At 44.0% G+C, this 21,619-nt stretch overlaps 1 protein-coding gene and 1 pseudogene across 6 annotated transcripts in view; both read right to left on the bottom strand.

Annotated features, from left to right (window-relative positions):
• NRF1 (nuclear respiratory factor 1) overlaps positions 1–21,619 on the bottom strand; it is a 135,941-nt gene that overhangs the window by 24,351 nt on the left and 89,971 nt on the right. For all 6 annotated transcript variants that reach the window (XM_066262293.1, XM_066262295.1, XM_066262296.1 and 3 more), the window contains exons 9-10: positions 13,665–13,822; positions 3,290–3,414 (exon numbers count right to left, since the gene is read on the bottom strand). In XM_066262293.1, coding sequence (XP_066118390.1) covers positions 3,290–3,414; positions 13,665–13,822 — 283 coding nt within the window. The remainder of the gene's footprint in view (positions 1–3,289; positions 3,415–13,664; positions 13,823–21,619) is intronic.
• LOC136327791 (small nucleolar RNA U3) lies at positions 4,150–4,252 on the bottom strand (annotated as a pseudogene).

The following is a 21,619-nucleotide window of genomic DNA, read 5'->3' as shown; positions in this document are numbered from 1 at the left end:
CTGTGTGGGCACGCCCCCATCGGTCCTGGCACAGGGCATGGGGTCTGGGCTAGACAGGATGGTAGAGTGATGGGAACCAGTGGGCAATCTAAAAATTATATGACTTCTTATATTAAGGCATGTTAGGAAGAGAAAATAAAGCAATAACTCTGGGTTTTTTTGGTTGTTTTTTTTTTTTTTAGAAAAAGAAGTAAAGAAAGAAAGTCACCCAGAGGCCTTTTCCAGCCAAAGGTACTTCTATCTGCATTTCAATGAAAAGAAAGGCACTGGGGAAAATCTTTCAACGGAACCAACCATAAAACCATCCTGAGAGACCAAAGACTCATTTACTGCAACTAAAAAAAGGGAAAACAGAATGAAATAAAGTGATGCTAGTGTTTTAGTAGTCCCTTTAGAGTTGGGATGGGGAAGGGTCCAGAATACAGTAAAGTCCTCAGGGCACTATAATGGCAGGTTTGCCTTGGTGACCTGGCATTTCAACTTCTGCTGTGCATGGGCCATTACCTTTAACCTGAAAACCACTGTCCTACAGCGTTCTGCTTTCCTATCCTCATGCTGCCCCAGCCACCTCTCACTGGGTGGGTACTGTACTCCATCAAGCCTCCATCCCCTCTAGTTCCATCCCAGAAGATGCTGAATACTCCTGTGTCGGACCTGAACAATACACAAATTGCTCTTATAAGAGTCATCTGCTGGCCCTGGCCGGTTGGCTCAGTGGTAGAGCGTCGGCCTGGCGTGCAGGGGACCCGGGTTCGATTCCCGGCCAGGGCACATAGGAGAAGCGCCCATTTGCTTCTTCACCCCCTCCCCTTCTTCCTCTCTGTCTCTCTCTTCCCCTCCCGCAGCAAGGCTCCATTGGAGCAAAGATGGCCCAGGCACTGGGGATGGCTCCTTGGCCTCTGCCCCAGGCGCTAGAGTGGCTCTGGTCGCGGCAGAGCGACGCCCAGAAGGGGCAGAGCATCGCCCCCTGGTGGGCAGAGCGTCGCCCCTGGTGGGCGTGCCGGGTGGATCCCATTCGGGCGCATGCGGGAGTCTGTCTGTCTCTCCCCGTTTCCAGCTTCAGAAAAATAAAATAAAATAAAAAAAAAAAAAAAAAAGAAAAAAGAGTCATCTGCTAGTAGGATTTTTCTTTAAACACTACTTTGGAATCTGAGATATATTTTTCCTCTAGTGGTATCTGTTTCCAAATACCATCTTGTTCTAGTTCTTGCTGATAATAAGCTCTCCCTGATAATGAACTTGGTCTACTGGCAGACTCCTTAGGTTTATCATCACAGAAGTGACAACCGCTGTTACAGGATAATTGGAAAGAATAATGAAGAGAACTCCTCCAGTTCCAGCCCCAGACTAAATGCTGTAGCACTGTGGGTAACAATGTTAGTGGAAGAGGAGCATCAGAATTATTTGGATCTTATCCAATATAAGACACATTCTTTGGAGACTCAAAGGACAAATTAACCAGTCTTCCCTTAAAATTTCTGGGATAAGGCACAGCTCAGTGGTCTCATTTGATACAGAAAAGCTGCACGGAGAAGGTGATAATTCCAACTCTCAAGTCTTGAGTTCAGCATGTGTGGGTAGTCACAAACTGGTGATAGCCCACTTTGGGGAACCACTGGCTTTTAGGATGCAGACCAGAATTCTCCTATCACAAATGTAGCCAACAACATGAAATCAACACAACTGATTCACACAGCCCAAAGCTGTTGAAGAAGCAACTTCTGGGAATCAATAGTAGGTGTGATTCAATTTTATTATATGGCTGAACAGGTCTACCTGGCCAGAGGTACAGAGGGTCCTTACACTTAGCTATAAATTTATCCATCTGAAAAAGTGAGGCAGGGAAGGAGGCCAGACTATAAAGTAGTCTGTTGTCTCATCCTGATAGGTCAAGACCATTAGAAGGGATAAGTCTTCTATCAAACCCACACAGAATAATATTTTTAGCAGTTCCATTGTGAATAACAGTGATTGCACTTTAGAAAAATGTTACATGGCTAGGTATCCTACCTTTTGTTTAAGGTAGATTAGGACTCAGATGAGGAATAGAAAAAAGCAAGCAGGATTCTAGCTAAAGAGACCTTTTCATCCTGAACTGACATGTCTATGTGATGGCCTTTATCCTATAGTGTTCTGGCTAAGATGGTCTCTGTTTCTATTTGCATTGTTAGTTCACGGAAGGCCCCAGCCCCATAGAAAAAGTAGGCTATAGCTGTAGTATTTGATTTTTTTTTTTTAAATAAATGATTCTCAAAAGCCACAATGGCTGTTTATCTCTCCCACGCTATTCTTCTCTGGAGGACAGAATTACCTTCTTCTTCCCACTTTCAAAGCAGAACATAGCATCATGTCTTTCTTAAAAGACTTTACAACTAAAATCTTATTCAATTCTTAGAAACTACCCTAAAAAAAGTGCCACAGGGACTTTTTTCAGCCACTAATACCATAAAGAAAATTTCTGTCTAAATAAATGTATGCTATTATCTATCTTCTTTCCAAGACTTTAATTTAAACAAGTCTTCAAAACCAGAGAGTACCTTATAGAAATGTTTAATTACTGTGTTGTACACCTGAAACTCACATAAATATTGTATTTCAACTGTAATTGAAAAAAAGCACCATAGAGTACTTAATTTGACCTACTTAACCTAACTATATATATAGTTTAAAATTAAAGTTTAATAAACAATCACATATTGTCTCACACAATGTGTGTGAGCTGGTCCTCCTCTTGACCCAGACTTCTGAGGCACTTCCCTGGGCAGCCCATGTCTCAACAACTCTCAGAGCCCACCAAAGTGTATCCAAAGTGCTGGGCTGGACTTATACACCCAGAAAGGCACCTTCACCATGGCCTGCTGGCTGATGCTATGGTGAGATGGGGGCATCTTTCTCTAGATAACCAGAGCGTCCCACCCCACCATGATGTACCCACCAAGGGAGAGTCTCTGCTACAGTAAAGGATGCTGATCTACCCCATGGGAGAATAAGGACCAAATGTGCCCCACAGCAGAGTTTAAAGTACCTCTCAGCAAGTCCTATCATAGCAAATAAGCAATTCAGTTAGGGAACCATTGTCATGGCTCCCTCCCCCCCCAGGAACCCCAAGTCTCCTACTAAAGTGAAAGAATCAGAGGCTCCTAGACTCTTCTGAGACATCAATTACCTACCACTAAAGAACAGCTCAAATCAAAGTTCTACCTCTTCCTGAGGGTTTGTTGTCAGTCAGGCCATGAAGGTTTAAGTGGAAACAAGGAAGAAATTCAATAAAATATTTATGCTATCTTACCATTAGCATCTTGGACTCCAGTAAGTGCTCCAACGGCTGCTGCAGTTTCCCCAGATAGGACGATCTGTCCTCCCCCTTGCAAGGTGGCTTCGGCCAGTGTGGCGACAGCATGGGCGGCAGCTTCACTGCGGGAACAGGAACAGGAGAGGGAAATGTGCAAGCTGAATAAAGATAGAGCACTGCAGCAAACGATGCCATCCTTTTGGATATCTCCACTGACTCCGTGGTTGTGAGTCTACCAGTAAATACCCGATTCCAGTGCTACTGGAAAGAGCCAGGGCAATTCTTAAATGATAACAAAAAGAGCCAGGAAAACCCCAAGTCTTACCTATTTACAAAGCTACTATGAGAGTTTCTTTACACCTAGGAAATGGGTGTTTGAGGACAGAAAGCACTCATTTTTAGTTTCCTCTTTATCAATACCATTGAGTGCTTGTGAGCCAAGTGGCAGCTCCAATCCATATACACAATGCAAAAACCATTTTGATTGTCAATCACAGGTTTTCTTTCCTCTTTACAGAACACCTGAAACTGTCCTTTTATAGCCAAGGAGGAATGATAATACGAGGAGTGAGAAACTTGGATTTGCTAGTCAATTAATATTAAACAACGATTTGGTTTATATCCAGCATTTCATTTTTTTTATTTTTTTTTTTATTTTTTTTTTAATTTTTTTTTAAATTCATTTTTAGAGAGGAGAGAGAGAGACAGAGAGAGAGGAGAGAGAGACAGGGGGGAGGAGCTGGAAGCATCAACTCCCATATGTGCCTTGACCAGGCAAGCCCAGGGTTTCAAACCGGCGACCTCAGCATTTCCAGGTCGACGCTTTATCCACTGCGCCACCACAGGTCAGGCTATATCCAGCATTTCAAATACAAAGTAATAGCTGATTACAATTCCACAGAGCCCGGCCGGTAGTGCTAATTAACAAACTATAGAAATGATCCCTGAAAGTATAGTCTTGGTAGTGCTAATTAAAGACTTAAAATTTAAAGTTACCACTATGAGCCCAAACTCCTTGACTCTAGAAACACCATAAATAAACCTCCCTTCATTGCAAAGCACTCTGTAGAATAGAAAGATATCAACCATGTTTATAGTGAGCACTATTCTGGCAGTCTGTGTCCCGTTTTTCTTTCTTTTCTTTGCTATATGTTTTCACTCTATGCATAAATAACCATTTTTATTGATGCTGTGATGGTACAAACTATAAATGCATTATTAGTTTATATAAGAAACTAATCAGGCCCTGGCCGGTTGGCTCAGCGGTAGAGTGTCGGCCTAGCGTGCGGAGGACCCGGGTTCGATTCCCGGCCAGGGCACACAGGAGAAGCGCCCATTTGCTTCTCCACCCCTCCGCCACGCTTTCCTCTCTGTCTCTCTCTTCCCCTCCCGCAGCCGAGGCTCCATTGGAGCAAAAATGGCCCGGGCGCTGGGGATGGCTCTGTGGCCTCTGCCTCAGGCGCTAGAATGGCTCTGGTCACAACATGGCGATGCCCAGGATGGGCAGAGCATCGCCCCCTGGTGGGCAGAGCGTCGCCCCTGGTGGGCGTGCCGGGTGGATCCCGGTCGGGCGCATGCGGGAGTCTGTCTGACTGTCTCTCCCTGTTTCCAGCTTCAGAAAAATGAAAAAAAAAGAAAAAAAAGAAAAAAAAAAGAAACTAATCAGTAAGAAAGAGGTTACATGCACAGAGGTTTCTGTCAGTAAGAAAGGAAAGAGAAATTCCTGACAGTTGCAATAAGATGATAATTTACCATCCAAATTTCAGAGATGTTAAAATGTAGGGAAAAGACCCGCAACCAGATAAATTCAGCACCTCTCCTGGGAAAGTGTCAGGTGCCACTCTGCACAGGTGCTGAGGACGTACTGAAAGTGGGCATGTCAAAAGAGGAAGTGGTGTCATTTGGTTTAGCAGAGGTGGACAAAGTCAAGTCCTAGGTTTGACACCAAATAAGCCCATTGATTCAGCTTTGTTCTGAAGCTCAGACTTCGCCCTAACTATGACAGGCACTCACAACCACAAGCTGTAGATGGGGATGGGTGAGGGGCTGTGGACTGTGGTAGGGTAAACATGTCACGACTGTGGGTAAAGCAACATGTAGCAAACTCAATAATGCCACTTTTGTCTAAGAAAGTCAGCAGACAAGTAAAGCAACTGCCATAATCGTCCCCCTGCTGAAGCCTTCTTGGTTACCATAAGGATTCTAGGAAGCAGTAATAGAAACCCAATGAACCGAAGAGCCTCATTAAAAATAAAATTCTCCCTTCTTACTAACTTCTCTTGCTTGTTAACTTTTATGTCTTTGTATTTAAAGTTATTTTTTTAATCATAAAATACATGTAGAAAACTTATAAAGGTTTCATTAAGTATAAAAAAAGTAAAACTATAGAGATAACACAATTTCCTTCTCCTCTTAAACACAACTTTAAACAGGTAACAGAATCATACTGCACAGTTTTATAGCCTGCTTTTTTTCACCTAACATTGTATTGACCCCATGTAAATATTCTTTAACAATTAATCAAAATATATAGTAAATTCAATGCAAAAGTGCCAACTTTGCCCTTTTAAAGTCATTCAGTGTGGCATCTTTTAATTTGTAGGCTTCCTTTGACTCAGTTCAAGGTCATGATTATATTTCAAATTTACTTATATCCTTCATAAAAATTTTGGGATGGAACAAATTTGGGATATTGAACAAAAAGCTGAACAGATTCGCAGAGGTTACATGCAGCCCATGTAAGAGCCAAGATAATCTTTTATGCTGAAACACATTTCTTGGTGATCTGATACCCAGCAGTCACTCCGCAGTCTTTGTAACATGAATTTAGCTGAAGGGGAGCCTGGACCTGGAATTGCTACCAGGGCTCTTCTTCACATTTTACACGGTGGAGTTTAGTTTCAAAGTGCTTCATAAGTATCAGAGATAGTAAAATGAAATATTATTTAGTGCTTAGATCCTTGATTTTTAATATTTTTCTTAAAAACTTGTATCAAATCATACTGTCATCCAATTGAACAGTATTAACACTCCGGCCTGAGACTTCATGGAAAGCTGAAAAAGCAGCAGCTGAGTGGTATTTTGAAGAAGGAAGCTGTCTATGAGAACTGTTTATATGGAAATAGGGTCCTGTTTACAGGTTCTCTCAGCCAGTGCTCATTCACCAGTTTTTAATCACAACTTTTAACCATCTTATTTCTATGGCCATCAAAGGTGACGGTTGGCACTCTTATATACCCTGGACATATTTATTTTAAAACGTTTTCTGATTTCTCTCTCTCTCTTTCATGTTTCTTTTATTGATTTTAGAGAGAGAGAGAGAAGAACATCAATCTGTTCCTGTATGTGCCCTGACTGAGGATCGAACCGGCAACCTCTGCGCTTTGGGACAATGCTCACCCAACTGAGCTATTAGCCAGGGCTGGACACATGTTTTCAGTGTGAAATTTCACAGGCAATGACAGGAAGGGCTGTTACCCAAGTCCTGACATGAAAGTCTACCTGTAGCTAATTATACCTATTTTATTTTGTCTGAAGTTCTAAATATTTAGAGTCCTTTTCTTTAATCCCCTTTCTAAAATACTAAGTTAAGGTAGGCACGCTCTCCTCTCGGGAGCATGCCCATGCCTTTCTTCCTTTATAGGTGTGCAAAAGGTCCCTACACTCTAAAGGACTCCACAAGACTTGCAACGAGGGGAGCAATGGGCAGTGACAGCCAACTCTGGGCTAACCCCATGAATCTGTCCCCAAAGCCCCCTCTCTATGACTTCTCAGTGAGCTAACAGCAGCCCCTCCTTGGCTAGACTTCTTCCCTATAACATCTCTAGTGAGCCAGAGCAGCCCTGCCTAGGCGCTACTGTTGCTTCTTATATCCTAAGCTCTTCCTTGTTTCATTGTCCCCTGATTTAAAAAGTGTACTCTACGTCCTGGCCGGTTGACTCAGTGGTAGAGCATCGGCCTGGCCTATGGAAGCCCTGGGTTTGATTCCCGGCCAGGGCACACAGGAGAAGCGCCCATCTGCTTCTCCACCCTCCCTTCTCCTTCCTTTCTATCTCTCTCTTCCCCTCCCGCAGCCAAGGCTCCATTGGAGCAAAGTTGGCCCAGGTGCTGAGGATGGCTCCATGGCCTCCGCCTCAGGCGCTAGAATGGCTCTGGCTACAACAGAGCAACGCCCACTGCCCCCTGCTGGGCATACCGGATGGATCCCAGTTGGGTGCATGTGGGAGTCTGTCTGACTGCCTCCCTGTTTCTAATCTAACTTTGGAAAAATTAAAAAAAAAAGTGTACTCTATAAATGAATGAATGAATGAATGAATGAATGAATAAATAAATAAATAAATAAAAGTTGAGAAAGAATAAAAGCTGTGACCCACCAATGACCTAAGCAAGCTGGGATGCCAGGGATGAGGGTCTGATGTGGGTGACAGGTGCAGAGGTGGTGAGGGTAGTTTTTTATCCTCTGTCAGGAGCCAGAGGCAAAACAGCAATGGATGATGTTTTACATGCGGCACAAAGACAATGGTGATGCCTGTGGTCAGCAGGTCCGGTTCCAAATCTATTCTAACCACTTTCACTAGACTTCACAAAAAATGATCAAAGCTTACCATTACTTAAAAGGTGAATAGGGATTAAAATGTCTAAGCTACCACTTTACAATTTTTTGACAAGTCATTTCCCAACCAGTTACAAATGAGAACTTTTCATCTACTTCTTATTTGCAAGTATCCAACCTTATTTACAAAAAAAGAAGCAGGTGCCCAGTCCCTGCCCTCCATTTCCTGAGAGAATTTCTGATCTAGGTTGTCCGTCCCATTTTACTGGCAAATAAATAGCAGTCCAATATTAAGGCCATATCTTAGTTTATTTATTTATTTATTTATTTTATTTTATTTTATTTAAGTGAGAAGCAGGGAGTCAGACAGACAGACTCCAGCATTCACCCTGAGCGGGATCCACCCAGCAAACCCCCTATGGGGCGATGCTCTGCCCATCTGGGGCCACTGCTCTGTTGCTCAGGAAACCGAGCTATTTTAGCACCTGAGAGGAGGCCTTGGAGCCATCCTCAGTGCCCAGGGCCAACGTGCTCGAACCATTCAAGGCATGACTGTGGGAGAAGAAGAGGGGGGGAGTTGGGCGGGGAAGAGAGAGAGAAGGGTGAAGGTGAAGGGTGGAAAAGCAGATGGTTACTTCTCCTGTGTGCTCTGACTGGGAATTGAATCCAGGACTTCCACATGCTGGGCCAACGTTTACCACTGAGCAAATCGGCCAGGGCCAAGCCATATTTTATTTTAAAATTAAAATTATATCTCTTAATTTTAATTCAATATTTTCATTTTTTTTTTTTAAATGAGTATTTTCTTTGAAAATATGATTCACTTCTTTTTTAAGCATGGTTTCTTCACAGCATAAGAAGAGCCACTAACTTCTGTGAAAAGTAGAATCAACTTAAGTATTTGCCCATAGCACTGAGTCACAGCACCATACACAGTAGACACCAAAAACTATCCTGGTGTCAACAACACCCTGTACATTTCTACCAGGACAACTGTAGTTTCAGTCTACAAATATTTATCAGGTATCTACATGCAAGAACTGTGCTGACTTTGTAGACTGAATTTTTAAAAAGAATATAAGTCTAGGGCAGCTTAACCAACAAACTGAAACTTAAAATTAATCACTATATTGCAACAACCAAATGATTCTACTTGTTCTCCTCACCTCCTTCCTAAAAGTGCTGATTTATTCTGTATTTGGACAATAATTAAAATTAGTTTCCAGATACAGAGGTTCCTCAGGTTACAACAGTCTCGACATATGGCGTTTCGAGTTTACAACGCTCACTCCCATAAAAGCTTCAAAAAATTGAGATGTGTTTGGTTTATTTATGCCATTAGTGTCACACTTACGGACTACATGGGTGAACTAGTTTGGTTAGGCATGGTGGAAGAATATGCAGTATTCCTTTTTTGTGGCTTAGTTGTGATTTTATGTTCTAGATTATGATTTTACAATTGTGTTAGGATAAGTAAGTGATTTGCGCTGGGATGTGTTTCGACTTACATCAAAATTTGGATTTCATCACTGTCGTAGGAACATAACTGTGTCGTAACGTGAGGACCCCTGTATTTAATAACGATTTCTCCATAGCCTCTTTGGCTTACCATAATGCCAAGGTGGGCTACAGGCTGCCTGAGCCCAATGCCCCTGTTCTGACTTGTCATACAGAACTCTTTTAACAGCACGGTTGAAAACCAGGTCTGTCCTATATCTGTCCCAATCCCCTGCCCCCTCACACAGATGAAGGCGCCCCTCTGCCTCCTTGTTCTCCTCCTGCCATTCCACATAGCTCACCTCTCCCTTCACTCTGCGCCCATATCTGCTGTTTACAGTGCAGCAGAGGTGCAGGTGATTATTAGAGAACCAACCATGCTTGTCCCATCTACACCTGAAGCAGACAGGCTAGAAGGGGGCAGTTCTATGAAATCGCTTTGTTACCATAGGAACAAACACCAGCTTTTAGTGTATTTTTGACTGAGATGACTTCCAGCAATGAATGCTGTGGAAGCTGGGGGTGAATCTCATCCCACAGAGGAGCCAACACCGAGGGACTGTGTCTTCAAGTCCAGTCCTCCTGCCATGAGACAGTGGGTTACAGTTCTTAGAATCAGAAAAGCCCTGATGTTCCCCTGCTAGCCTGCCATATAGTCTGGTCTTTGCTGCCAGGCTTGGTTTCTTCAGCTCCAGCGAAGGCTGCAGCACCACCACCCAGTACTCCTTGGAGCACTGAACTATTGGATTGCAAACCGATTTCAACATCTCTTCACTCCTCCTACATGCCACAGTAAACCACATGCTCCTTTGGAGTAAACACACTATAGCCACCTCAGCTGCATCTGAGTTTGCTAACAAGCCCTCAGGGAAAACCATTACCCTCCTTGCCTTTAGAAATAAGCCCTGGTCCTTGCACTAAGGGGAGCCAGAACATGCCTCAAATTTTCCATAATGCACAGGGTTCCCAGGATACTCTCTCACTTCACTGGAATATCCAAAGCACTGGCTCAGTGAAGTCAAGTTTGCCGGTCTTCTAATGGTGGCCAGCCAGGCCCCATGCTACAGTGAGGAGTTACTGGGCAAAAGAGAGGGAGGTTCTCACTCTGGCCATGGTGTTTAGGAAGTTTATGTGTGTGTCCCCTCTCAGAGGGAAGAGGAGGATTAGGCCAGAGGGAGAGAAATAAAACAAGACTTTCTGGTTACTTGTTTCTGGAAAAGCAACATGGTTTAATGGGCTAAGAAAAAAGTTTCAGTTCTGGGTCATCAGGGACTCAGTGGGTAGCTCTGGGAGGACAAGCGTGTGTGTGTGTTGTTCTCTTTACCTACACAAGTCCTGGCCATATTTTGTTCAAAATCAGTCACTTTACCTCCAATCTTACTACTTCGGTTTCCAAGTCCTTTGTGCCTGCATTGCTTCTTCCTAACTAGCCTTCTTTTTCTAATCTCTTCTCGCTATAAGCATTGTAAATAGACAAATCTTAAAATAGAATTTAAATGATAACTATAATTCCTCAAGGACTAACTATGGGCTGGATTCTTTGTTCAGAGTTTTAATTTTTTTTTTTTTTTTTTTTTCTGAAGCTGGAAACGGAGACAGACAGACAGACAGACTCCTGCATGCGCCCAACTGGGATCCACCTGGCACGCCCACCAGGGGGCAACGCTCTGCCCACCAGGGGGCGATGCTGTGCCCCTCCGGGGCATCGCTCTGTTGCAACCAGAGCCACTCCAGCGCCTGGGGCAGAGGCCAAGGAGCCATCCCCAGCGCCCGGGCCATCTTTGCTCCAGTGGAGCCTCGCTGCGGGAGGGGAAGAGAGAGACAGAGAGGAAGGAGACGGGGAGGGGCGGAGAAGCAGATGGGCGCTTCTCCTGTGTGCCCTGGCCGGGAATCGAACCCGGGACTTCTGCAGGCCAGGCCGACGCTCTACCACTGAGCCAACCGGCCAGGGCTGTTCAGAGTTTTATATACATTCTTTCATTGACTCTTTTTGATTCTATGTGATGAAAATCATCCTTATTTTAGCAAATGAGGAGATAAGGCTCAGGAGTTAAATTTCTCAAGATCAAATGGCTAGTAAGTGGCAGAGGTAGGAGTCAAACCTGAATCTACGTGACTTCCTAACCTTCCTCTCTGCTATACAACCTTCCTCTCTTCCTCACCAAACTATACAGCCTTGTGGAAGCATTTGCACATAAATCTATCAAGGCTTTCTAGTCTCTATCACAACCAACCTAACCTTTAGCTGATTTTTGTATTATGGAGGGGGTGATCCCCTCCTCTGAATTTCTATAATGTTCACAGTCTATACTGCACAATTCAAGAGTGAGTTACACTTTGAGTAATGCTGTTCGCTGTGTTTTACTTAAATCAATCTCCCCAACAGTACGGTTTTATTGAGAGTAGATACTCCATTTGAGAGCACTCTTTTCATGTACAACCCTACCTAGTAAAGTGCTGGGATGTCACAAGAGCTCAATGGCTACTAAAGATGAACAGCTGTTGTACACAGTGCTAGGGCAGTGTTATCACGTGCCAGGAGCCAATCGAGGGGTCCCACGTGCACTGACTCTTACAGTTCTCACAACGCCCTCCAAGGTAGGTACTGCTGTTACTGCCATTTGACAGAAGAGGAAAGCCTGGGCATGGAGTTCAAGTCAATTACCCAAGCTCAAACAGCTAGTAAGTGACAGAGCTGGGTTTCAAACCCAGGTAATATGGCTTCAGGACCTGCACTCTTATCTATCAGTTGAAATGCCTGAGTCTGTTGAAAATCAAGTTGTGTCAGCAATGAAGAAGAAACAGAATGAGAGGGGGATGATCTTCTCTGTCAACAACCAGCTGAAGGAACCAAGCAGGGAACAAGGCAATCTGGTTTGGAACTGCCCCTTACCGGACTACCCCATTCCACAGCACCCTTCCTAAAATACTTGAAAGAAAAATGTTCAATTTTCCCCCTAGTAATCCAAAATGTATTGTATTTCAAAGTCATTGAAATATATTTCCTGAAAAGTCAGTAAAATCAGTTCTCAACCAGCAAAAATATGGATTAGTACCCCTAAACAAGAAGCAGTCTTTTTTTGTAGGGTAAAAGGAAAATCAATCTTGAAGCTTCTTTATTTGTTACTATATCCTTTAGTCCAGCGGTTCTCAACCTGTGGGTAGCAACCCCGGCGGGGGTCGAATGACCAAAACACAGGGGTCGCCTAAAGCCATCGGAAAATACATATTTATTATACAATACATTTTTAAATAAAATATGTATTTCCAATGGCTTTAATATGTATTTCCGATGGTTTTAGGCAACCCCTGTGTTTTGGTCATTCGACCCCCGCCGGGGTCGCGACCCACAGGTTGAGAACCACTGCTTTAGTCCCTTCAAAAAAGCAAAGTGCTCAAACCTTGCTTCATTTGCCTATTAATAGGCACAGATGGGATAAAACCAAAGGGACTCATATCCCTTGACCAGCAAGCTTGAGCTAGGAGTCAGAAAAGCTGGATTGGTTGCTGGGAGGGGTGGAGGAGTGGGGTGGGAATGGGGTGGATGAGGGCTGATTTGAAGTCAATTTATGCCTGATCTGTGCTGGTGCAGTGGATAAAGCATCGACCTGAAATGCTGAGATCGCCAGTTCAAAACCCCAGGCTTGCCTGGTCAAGGCACATACGAGAAGAAACTATGAATTGATGTTTCTGACTTCTCTCCCACCCCTGCCTTTCTCTCTCTCTCTCTCTCTCTCTCTCTCTCTTTTCACTTTTCTGAAGCTGGAAACGGGGAGAGACAGTCAGACAGACTCCCGCATGCGCCCGACCAGAATCCACCTGGCACGCCCACCAGGGGCAACGCTCTGCCCACCAGGGGGCGATGCTCTGCCCTTCCGGGGGTCGCTCTGCCGCGACCAGAGCCACTCTAGCGCCTGGGGCAGAGGCCAAGGAGCCATCTTTGCTCCAATGGAGCCTTGGCTGCGGGAGGGGAAGAGAGAGACAGAGAGGAAGGAGGGGGTGGGGGTGGAGAAGCAAATGGGCGCTTCTCCTATATGCCCTGGCCTGGAATCGAACCCGGTTCCCCCGCACACCAGGCCGACGCTCTACCGCTGAGCCAACCGGCCAGGGCTCTCTCTCTCTCTCTCTCTCTCTCTAAATAAAACCTTTAAAAAAAAGTCCACTTACAATATCCTAAAAGCATGTTAAGTTCCAACTGTCAATATTAACTGTCAATAGCATATTAACTGCCAACTGTGACAATTGAGGAACGACATTTCTCTACAGCCAGTACAGAAGGACAGACTTGCCATTCTCATTCACTCTCCCCACCCTGGCCTCCACCTGTTGAGCGCCATGGTGACCGTAGCTCCCTGTTGCATCTCCTGAGAAGCTGCCACTGCGGCCTCTGCCAACGATGCCACAGCCTGGGTGGCCTCTGATGCTTGCGTCGTCTGGATGGTCATCTCACCTCCTTGTAACGTGGCCCAGTTTTGTTCCACCTGAGGCAGAAAGGACACGATAGTAAAGAATTAAAGTCACAAAAGGATTACAAGTTATTTTGTGTGTGACAGAGACAGAGAGAGGAACAGATAGAGACAGACAGACAGGAAGAGAGAGAGATGAGAAGCATCAATTCTTCATCGCGGCACCTTAGTTGTTCATTGGTTGCTTTCTCATATGTGCCTTGACTGTGGGGCCACAGCAGACCGAGTGACCCCTTGCTCAAGCCAGTGACCTTGGGTCTAAGCTGGTGAGCCTTGCTCAAACCAGATGAGCCTGAGCTCAAGCCAGTGACCTCGGGGTTTCAAACTTGGGTCCTCTGCATCTCAGTCCGATGCTCTATCCACTGCGCCACCGCCTAGTCAGGCAAAGATTACAATTTTTAAGTCATTTTTCTAATAAACTGCTATGTGCTCAGCCAAACACATATATACTTTTAAATTAACATGAATGTACAGAATAGGATTTTTTTAGTATGCTATCTTTCACATCAAGAGGGGCAGATTAGAATATATATTTGAATTTGCTTATATTTGCATAAGGAAATTCTGGAAGGACACAAAAGAAATCATTAACAAAATTTTTCTTAGTTTGTGAGTTGAGGTGGGGCAGGGTAGGATGCAATTGTGAGGGGAGCTGGACTAGGAGACAGAAAGCAAGATTTTCCACTGTCTACTTTTATTTTCAAGATTTAAAAAATTTTAAATTTAGTATTTTAAAGATATATTTTAATTTATTGATTTTTTAGAGAGAGAGAAGAGGGAGAGGGGAAAAGGGTGGAGGAGGAGCAGAAAGTATCAACTTGTAGTCATTGCTTCTTGTATGTGCCGTGACTGGGCAAACCTGGGGTTTCCAGCCAGCAACCTCAGTGTTCTAGCTCCATGCACTGCTCCACCACAGGTCAGGCTCTACTGCATACTTTTAAATCATTTTTAAAATATCTGAACCTTACTGATATGTTACATATTTAAAATTTTCAATTTAGATCGGAATGTAATTAAATGCCAAGTACTCTGGACCCTTTGAGCAAAGGCCACTACTGGACCTATCCCCTGTGCATCTTTGCAGGGATGTTCCCTCTATGCGCAAGCACATTTACATACATGTGCTCCTTCCCCCTTTCTACTCCTTCCTTTTAAACAATAAAATGGCATAGAGTCTACATATCCTTTTGTACCTTGCTTTTCTCACAAATATATCCCTGAAATGATTCTATTTTGGGACATATAAAACTACTTCATTCATTCATGATTCACAGCAATGGCCACACAGCATTGTATTATATAGATGCACCATGACTTATTTAACCAGCCATCCTTTAATGGGCATTTAGGTAGTTTCCAGTCTTTTGCTGTTATAAACAGTACTGTGATGAATATCCTCACTACTCTGTATATTTTATGTGAGACTATTTATAGAGTAAATTCCTAGAGGTGGAATTGTATTATCAAAGTCATTTTGTGCCTGACCAGGCGGTGGCACAGTGGATAGAGCGTCGAACTGCAATGCCGAGGTCCCAGGTTCGAGACCCCAAGGTCGCCAGCTTGAGTGTGGGCTCATCTGGTTTGAGCAAAAGCTCACCAGCTTGGACCCAAGGTCACTGGCTCGAGCAAGGGGTTACCTGGTCTGCTGAAGACCCAGTCAAGGCACATATGAGAAAGCAATCAATGAATAACTAAGGTGTCGCAATGCGCAACGAAAAACTAATGATTGATGCTTCTCATCTCTCCGTTCCTGTCTGTCTGTCCCTGTCTATCCCTCTCTCTGACTCTCTCTGTCTCTGTAAAAAAAAAAAAAAAGTCATTTTGTATTTTTAGTTTTGATGAAACTGCCAAATTCAGCAAATAATTTAATGTAGCAAAACCTGCTTTCCTTTTAGCGAGCAGCAAGTAGGAAGAAACAAAATGCCATGCTAGCTGGGGAGAGAGCAGAGTGAAATACAGCTTTGCTAGTTCTAGCACAGGGTTTCACAACTGGGCACCATTAACACTTGGACCAGACAGTGCTGCTGTAGGAGGCTGTCCTGTGCAGTGTAGGTGATTAGCAGCATCCCTGGTTTGACCTGCTGGGTGCTAACAGCATCCTCCCCAGTCATGACAACCAAAAATACCTTCACACATTGCCAAATATCCCCTCTGAGGGGTGTCACCCTGGCCGAGAACCACTGATTTTAGTACAATGCTGCATTTAGAGACTTCTCAGTTTAGGATACCTAAGTCTAACTACTGCAGTCCATTCTGCTCAATAATCACTGGTTAATTATTCTTAGCTCAGGGAAAATATATCTATGGACTGAAGTTGCCAGGATGTCAGCTGTGCTCACTGGACCTCTGGCAGTGCCTGTTTCTCATTGCTGGGGCTCACTAAATGGGGAACGTGTGCCTGCATGTCGCTGTGCCCCAAAGAAGGCCCCACAAGCCCTAGGAGAGGTAGATATTTAAAATGCCTCCTGCTCTGGCTCTATTACTATACTTAGATTATGACACTGTTTATCTGATGTTTGTCAACGGCCTCCTAGAGAATGAAACACTCCCTTGAGCTACCTTGCTGTTTGCCCGTGTTCTCACAGGCAGTAGATTGTGCCAGCAAGACGCCAGGGCCCCTCACTGAGAGGCAGGTGTATCCTACTACTTTCTCTTGGAGCTGCAAAGGAGCTCACAGAACTCTTTGCAAGGTATTACCTCTTTGATCTCATTGCTCTGATGAGCATCACTACAAACAATGTCACTTTATTTATTTTTTTTAATTTTTTTTATTTTTATTTTTTTTTTGTATTTTTCTGAAGCTGGAAACGGGGAGAGACAGTCAGACAGACTCCCGCATGCACCCGACCGGGATCCACCCGGCACGCCCACCAGGGGGCGACGCTCTGCCCACCAGGGGGCGATGCTCTGCCGCAACCAGAGCCACTCTAGCACCTGGGGCAGAGGCCAAGGAGCCATCCCCAGCGCCCCGGGCCATCCTTGCTCCAATGGAGCCTCGCTGCGGGAGGGGAAGAGAGAAACAGAGAGGAAGGAGAGGGGGAGGGGTGGAGAAGCAAATGTGCGCCTCTCCTGTGTGCCCTGGCCGGGAATCGAACCCGGGACTCCCGCACGCCAGGCTGACGCTCTACCACTGAGCCAACCGGCCAGGGCCGTATTTATTTTATTTTTTAACTTTATTCATTTTAGAGAAAAGAGAGAGAGAGAAAGGGGGGAGGAGCAGGAAGCATCAACCCTTATATGTGCCTTAACCGGGCAAGCCCAGGGCTCTGAACCAGTGACCTCAGAGTTCCAGGTCAATGCTCCATCCACTGCGCCACCACAGGTCAGGCCAAACTATGCCACTTTAGATGGCAAGTTATGCTGCCAATTAGTGGATGCTCAATGATTCCACTTAGAACATCAGCGGAAGCTGTCCCGCCTTGTCACCTTTTGCTATTAAACAATCTTTCTCTGTCCAGTTCTGCCCCTCTATATTTTTGCCCCTCCCACTGCTAAGCTGGCCTAGGGCAGCTCTCCCAAGTACTTATACTCCAATGGCAGCCACTTATATTTAGTTGTAACTTTTTCTGTAGTGAAAATGGTATTAAAAATGGTGCCATATACAGTACATTTTAAGGAAGTTAAGTTATAGACATGAAAGATTAATGGATGTTGGTAAAGGGTGGAGAGGAAGTAGGAAAAGAAGCACAGAGATTTCTATTAAAAAAATGGCAGGTGATAGATCAGCTTAGGTGTTAACATTTCTTTGGAATTGCTATTTTTGAGTCTCAGAGCTTTAGCTGTATTTGCTGGAGTTCTTGATGCTCTCCCTTTCCACCTGTGTGGTTATCTATTCCTGGATGTCACCACGTCCCAGAGAAAGGGCCACAAGCCCTAGGAGGAAAAGCTAGTCAGAAGATGTAGAGTTAGCTTCTCTGCTTTTCTGAATGAGGCCCTCTCCAGTGAGGTCCTTCACACTGTGGCTGTTCTTATCGCCCCGGCAATAGGGACCCACCTGCAGCTCTCCCACACTTCCACGATGCGATACACTGCTCGGGCTGCTCCCATTGCTAGAACACAACTCCTGTCCTTCCACCCGTCTGGTGTCTGAGCTCAGGTGAGACTGAAGGAGTCGAGACAACTCCACTCCCCTACAATCCAAGGTTCAGAGCATCCAGGGCCCGTTCTGCCAGGACCCCTATCTCATTGCCACTGTTTTATGCTGTGTTTTCCTCTCCCACCTACCTGGGAGCTCCTGAAGAGCAAGAGCAGTCTTTATTTCTCTGTATCTACAGTGCCTGGCAAAGAAAGTGTCTGCTGAATGGATGGATGAAGAACACACTTGTTTATTCATATTTTACTACTTGTTTTTTGGCTTACCTGTATTTCAGGTAAACTAATATTCATAAAAAAAAACCCACCTAAAATAAATTGTGCTACTTCAAAACTGTTACAAGGTATTCAGTTTAAAATTCATTTCTCACCCTGGCCGGATAGCTTAGTTGGTTAGAACATCGTCCTGGTATGGAAAAGTTGCTGGTTTGATCCCCAGTCAGGGCACATACAGAAACAGATTGATGTTTCTCTCTCTCTCTCTCCCATCCCTTCTCTCTAAAATCAATAAATAAAAATTTTAAAAAAGATGCTTAACTGGTGGTGGCACAGTGGGTAGAATGTTGACCTGGGACACTGAAGTCCCAGGTTTGAAACTCCAAGGTCGCCGGCTTGAGCATGGGACCATAGACATGATCCCATGGATACTGGCTTGAGCCCAAAGATCACTGGCTTGAAGCCCAAGGTTGCTGGCTTGAGGCTCAAGTTCACTGGCTCGGCTAGAGCCCTCAGTCAAGGCATATAGAAAAGCAATAAACAACTAAAGTGATGCAACTATGAGTTGATGCTTCTCATCTCTCTCAGCCTTTCTCTCTCAAAAATAAACAAATAAATAATAATAAAATAAAATAAAATTCATGTCTCTAATGTTTTTGTACTTGGGTTTTTTACTTCTAATAGAATCATGTATACAATTTTTTTTTTAATTTTATTTATTCATTTTTAGAGAGGAGAGAGGGAGAGAGAGAGACAGAGAGGAAGAGAGAGGAGGAGAGAGAGGCAGAGAGAGAGAAGGGGGGAGGAGCTGGAAGCATAAACTCCCATATGTGACTTGACCAGGCAAGCCCAGGGTTTCGAACCAGCGACCTCAGCATTTCCAGGTTGATATCCACTGCGCCACCACAGGTCAGGCTGTATACAATTATTATCTGCTACCATTCTATTTCAAACTTTTGACTTTTCTGACACATGATGCAATTAATATCACCAATACCAATTGGTGGTCTTATCACACAGCAGAATAAATTCACAAATCCATTTGTATTTGTAAATACGTCATCAAAATTGAAATTGTGTAAGCACTTTAAAATCAACATATAAAGTTTATTCTTTTAAAAAAAAATTCTTTTTTTTTTTTTTGACAGAGACAGAGTCAGAGAGAGGTACAGACAGGGACAGACAGAAAGGAAGGAAGAGATGAGAAGCATTAAGTCTTCGTTGCGGCTCCTTAGTTGTTCAGTGACTGCTTTCTCATATGTGCCTTGACTGGGGGTCTACAGCAGAGCGAGTGACCCTTTGCTCAAGCCAGCGACCTTGGGCTTCAAGCCAGTGACCTTTGGGCTCAAGTCAGCAACCATGGGGTCAAATCCACGCTCAAGCTAGCAACCCTGAGCTTAAGCTGGTGAGCCCACACTCAAGCCAGATGAGCCTGCACACAAACCAGCCACCTCAGGGTTTCGAACCTGGGTCCTCTGCATCCCAGTCCAACGCTCTATCCACTGTGCCACCAACCTGGTCGGGCTATTCCATATTATTTTAAACTTCTTTCCTTGTTCATTTCTAAATGTCTATGTACCTTGCTCTGTGTCCCTCAGGCGTTTTATGCTGCCTAAGGTTAGAGATGTTTGTTTGTTTCTCTCTAACTACTTAGATTATTGCACAGGAGTACTCAAAGGGATTTGGGAGACCTCATATTACCAGAAGAGACAGGCCCCAATAATCCTTCCATTGGGAGCAAATGTAACCAGATGTGACTAACAGGTATTAGAGGCAATGTGCTCTCATTCTCATTGGCAAGACTGGGATTTAAAATGACCTTACAACTTCTAAAAGTATGGGTACTGTTTATTTCTGTAAAGTTCTTTTGGTATTTTTCAGTAGAGAAGATGTTAACATAAGGCAGCAGAATGTTTCTACTGTGTCACCTGATCAACATCTCACTGGCTTCAGGCTATATTATCTGCCTAATTACAGTTATCTTAACTGTCTAATTACAGTTCTTATGGCTCAGAACTAAGATGGTGACAAGCATGTCAACATCTAAGAGCAATCAGAGGCAGAGAGAATCATGCTAGAAAATCTAAAATGTTTTGCCGCTTTCAGAGATAACATGCTTCTTCTCTTCACACCCTTTTTGTTTTACTGGAAGTGTGGGAAGAGTTATAATTTTTTTTATCTGACTGTCATTGGGTATTTACCAATAGGCTATTTATGTCATTCATCTACTCCCACAATAGAAAACTTAAGAATGATGTTAATTTGCTGAAAAAGCCATATATGTGTGACTGAAATTTCTTTACTATTTGTATTTTCCATGAACTTTTGCATCAATTAATTACCTTTGGATATGTAAAGTTATTTAGTAAAATGGGTTTCAAAAAATTAGACTCTAGAGAAGTGTGTAAAAACACAGTTACTTTTTAAAAATAGTACCAGGAAACATTCAGTAGGAGATACAGGTTGATAACTTTGACTAAGTCAAAAAGTAACAAATCTCATAAATGTACTCACCACTGTCTTCTCTACCTTGGTCAGCTTTCAGGAGTGTCCTCTAGTTTTAGTGTTTGGGGACAGATGATTTCCCTTCAGCTAATCCATACTCTTTTATAGTGTTTACAAATTTATAAATGTAAATATCCTTTATCTTTCTACACTGAAAAGCCAAAGTTAGCTCCTGCCCCACACCTGCCCAAACTGCCCAGCTATTAGCATTCTCTCCTGGAGGCATAAAGGCATAGAGCACTTTGTAGCCCTGCTTACAGCCTGGACCACAGTTCATTCTTGGAGGCATTTCTCATTCCCACCAGACAGGAGCTCCTGCAAAGCAGGGTTCCTGTGTAATCAACACATCAACTGCATTACGATAGAGGCTCAACGAGCACTGGCTGACTGCAGCCAGGTGGCTGGTCGTGTTCCTTTGCACCTCCCCAGTCACGAGCCTTCACTCAGTGCTCTCCCCTTCCCGAGATGCACAAATGAGACTGACTTTGTGCTGTTTCGAGTAGAGATGCTCCATGGTTTTGAACAAGGGTGAGGTAATTTTAGCTTTATTTCTGATACTCCTCTTTGACATCTGTTAGCTATTTTTCAAACTTTAGAGTATACTATGCTTTAGGACAGCGGTTCTCAACCTGTGGGTCGCAACCCCGGCGGGGGTCGAACAACCAAAACACAGGGGTCGCCTAAAGCCATCGGAAAATATATATTTATTATACAATACATTTTTAAATAAAATATGCATTTCCGACGGCTTTAGGCGACCCCTGTGTTTTGGTCGTTCGACCCCAGCCGGGGTCGCGACCCACAGGTTGAGAACCACTGCTTTAGGGGGAAAGCCCATGGTGACTTACTGAAGCCTTTCCTAACTTCAGTGATGGCACAGAGCCTAGACAATGCATTACCGAACTTCAGCACTCACTCTGGGATCTGGGCAAGTCTCCTAATCTCTACCTGTTTCACTTTTCTCTTCTATAAAATAAAGATGATAAGAGAGCCTATGCT

This window comes from Saccopteryx bilineata, chromosome 2 (assembly GCF_036850765.1).
Source record: "Saccopteryx bilineata isolate mSacBil1 chromosome 2, mSacBil1_pri_phased_curated, whole genome shotgun sequence".
In the NCBI taxonomy this organism is placed as follows: domain Eukaryota; kingdom Metazoa; phylum Chordata; class Mammalia; order Chiroptera; family Emballonuridae; genus Saccopteryx; species Saccopteryx bilineata.
This window is presented reverse-complemented; position numbering and strand designations above follow the sequence as displayed.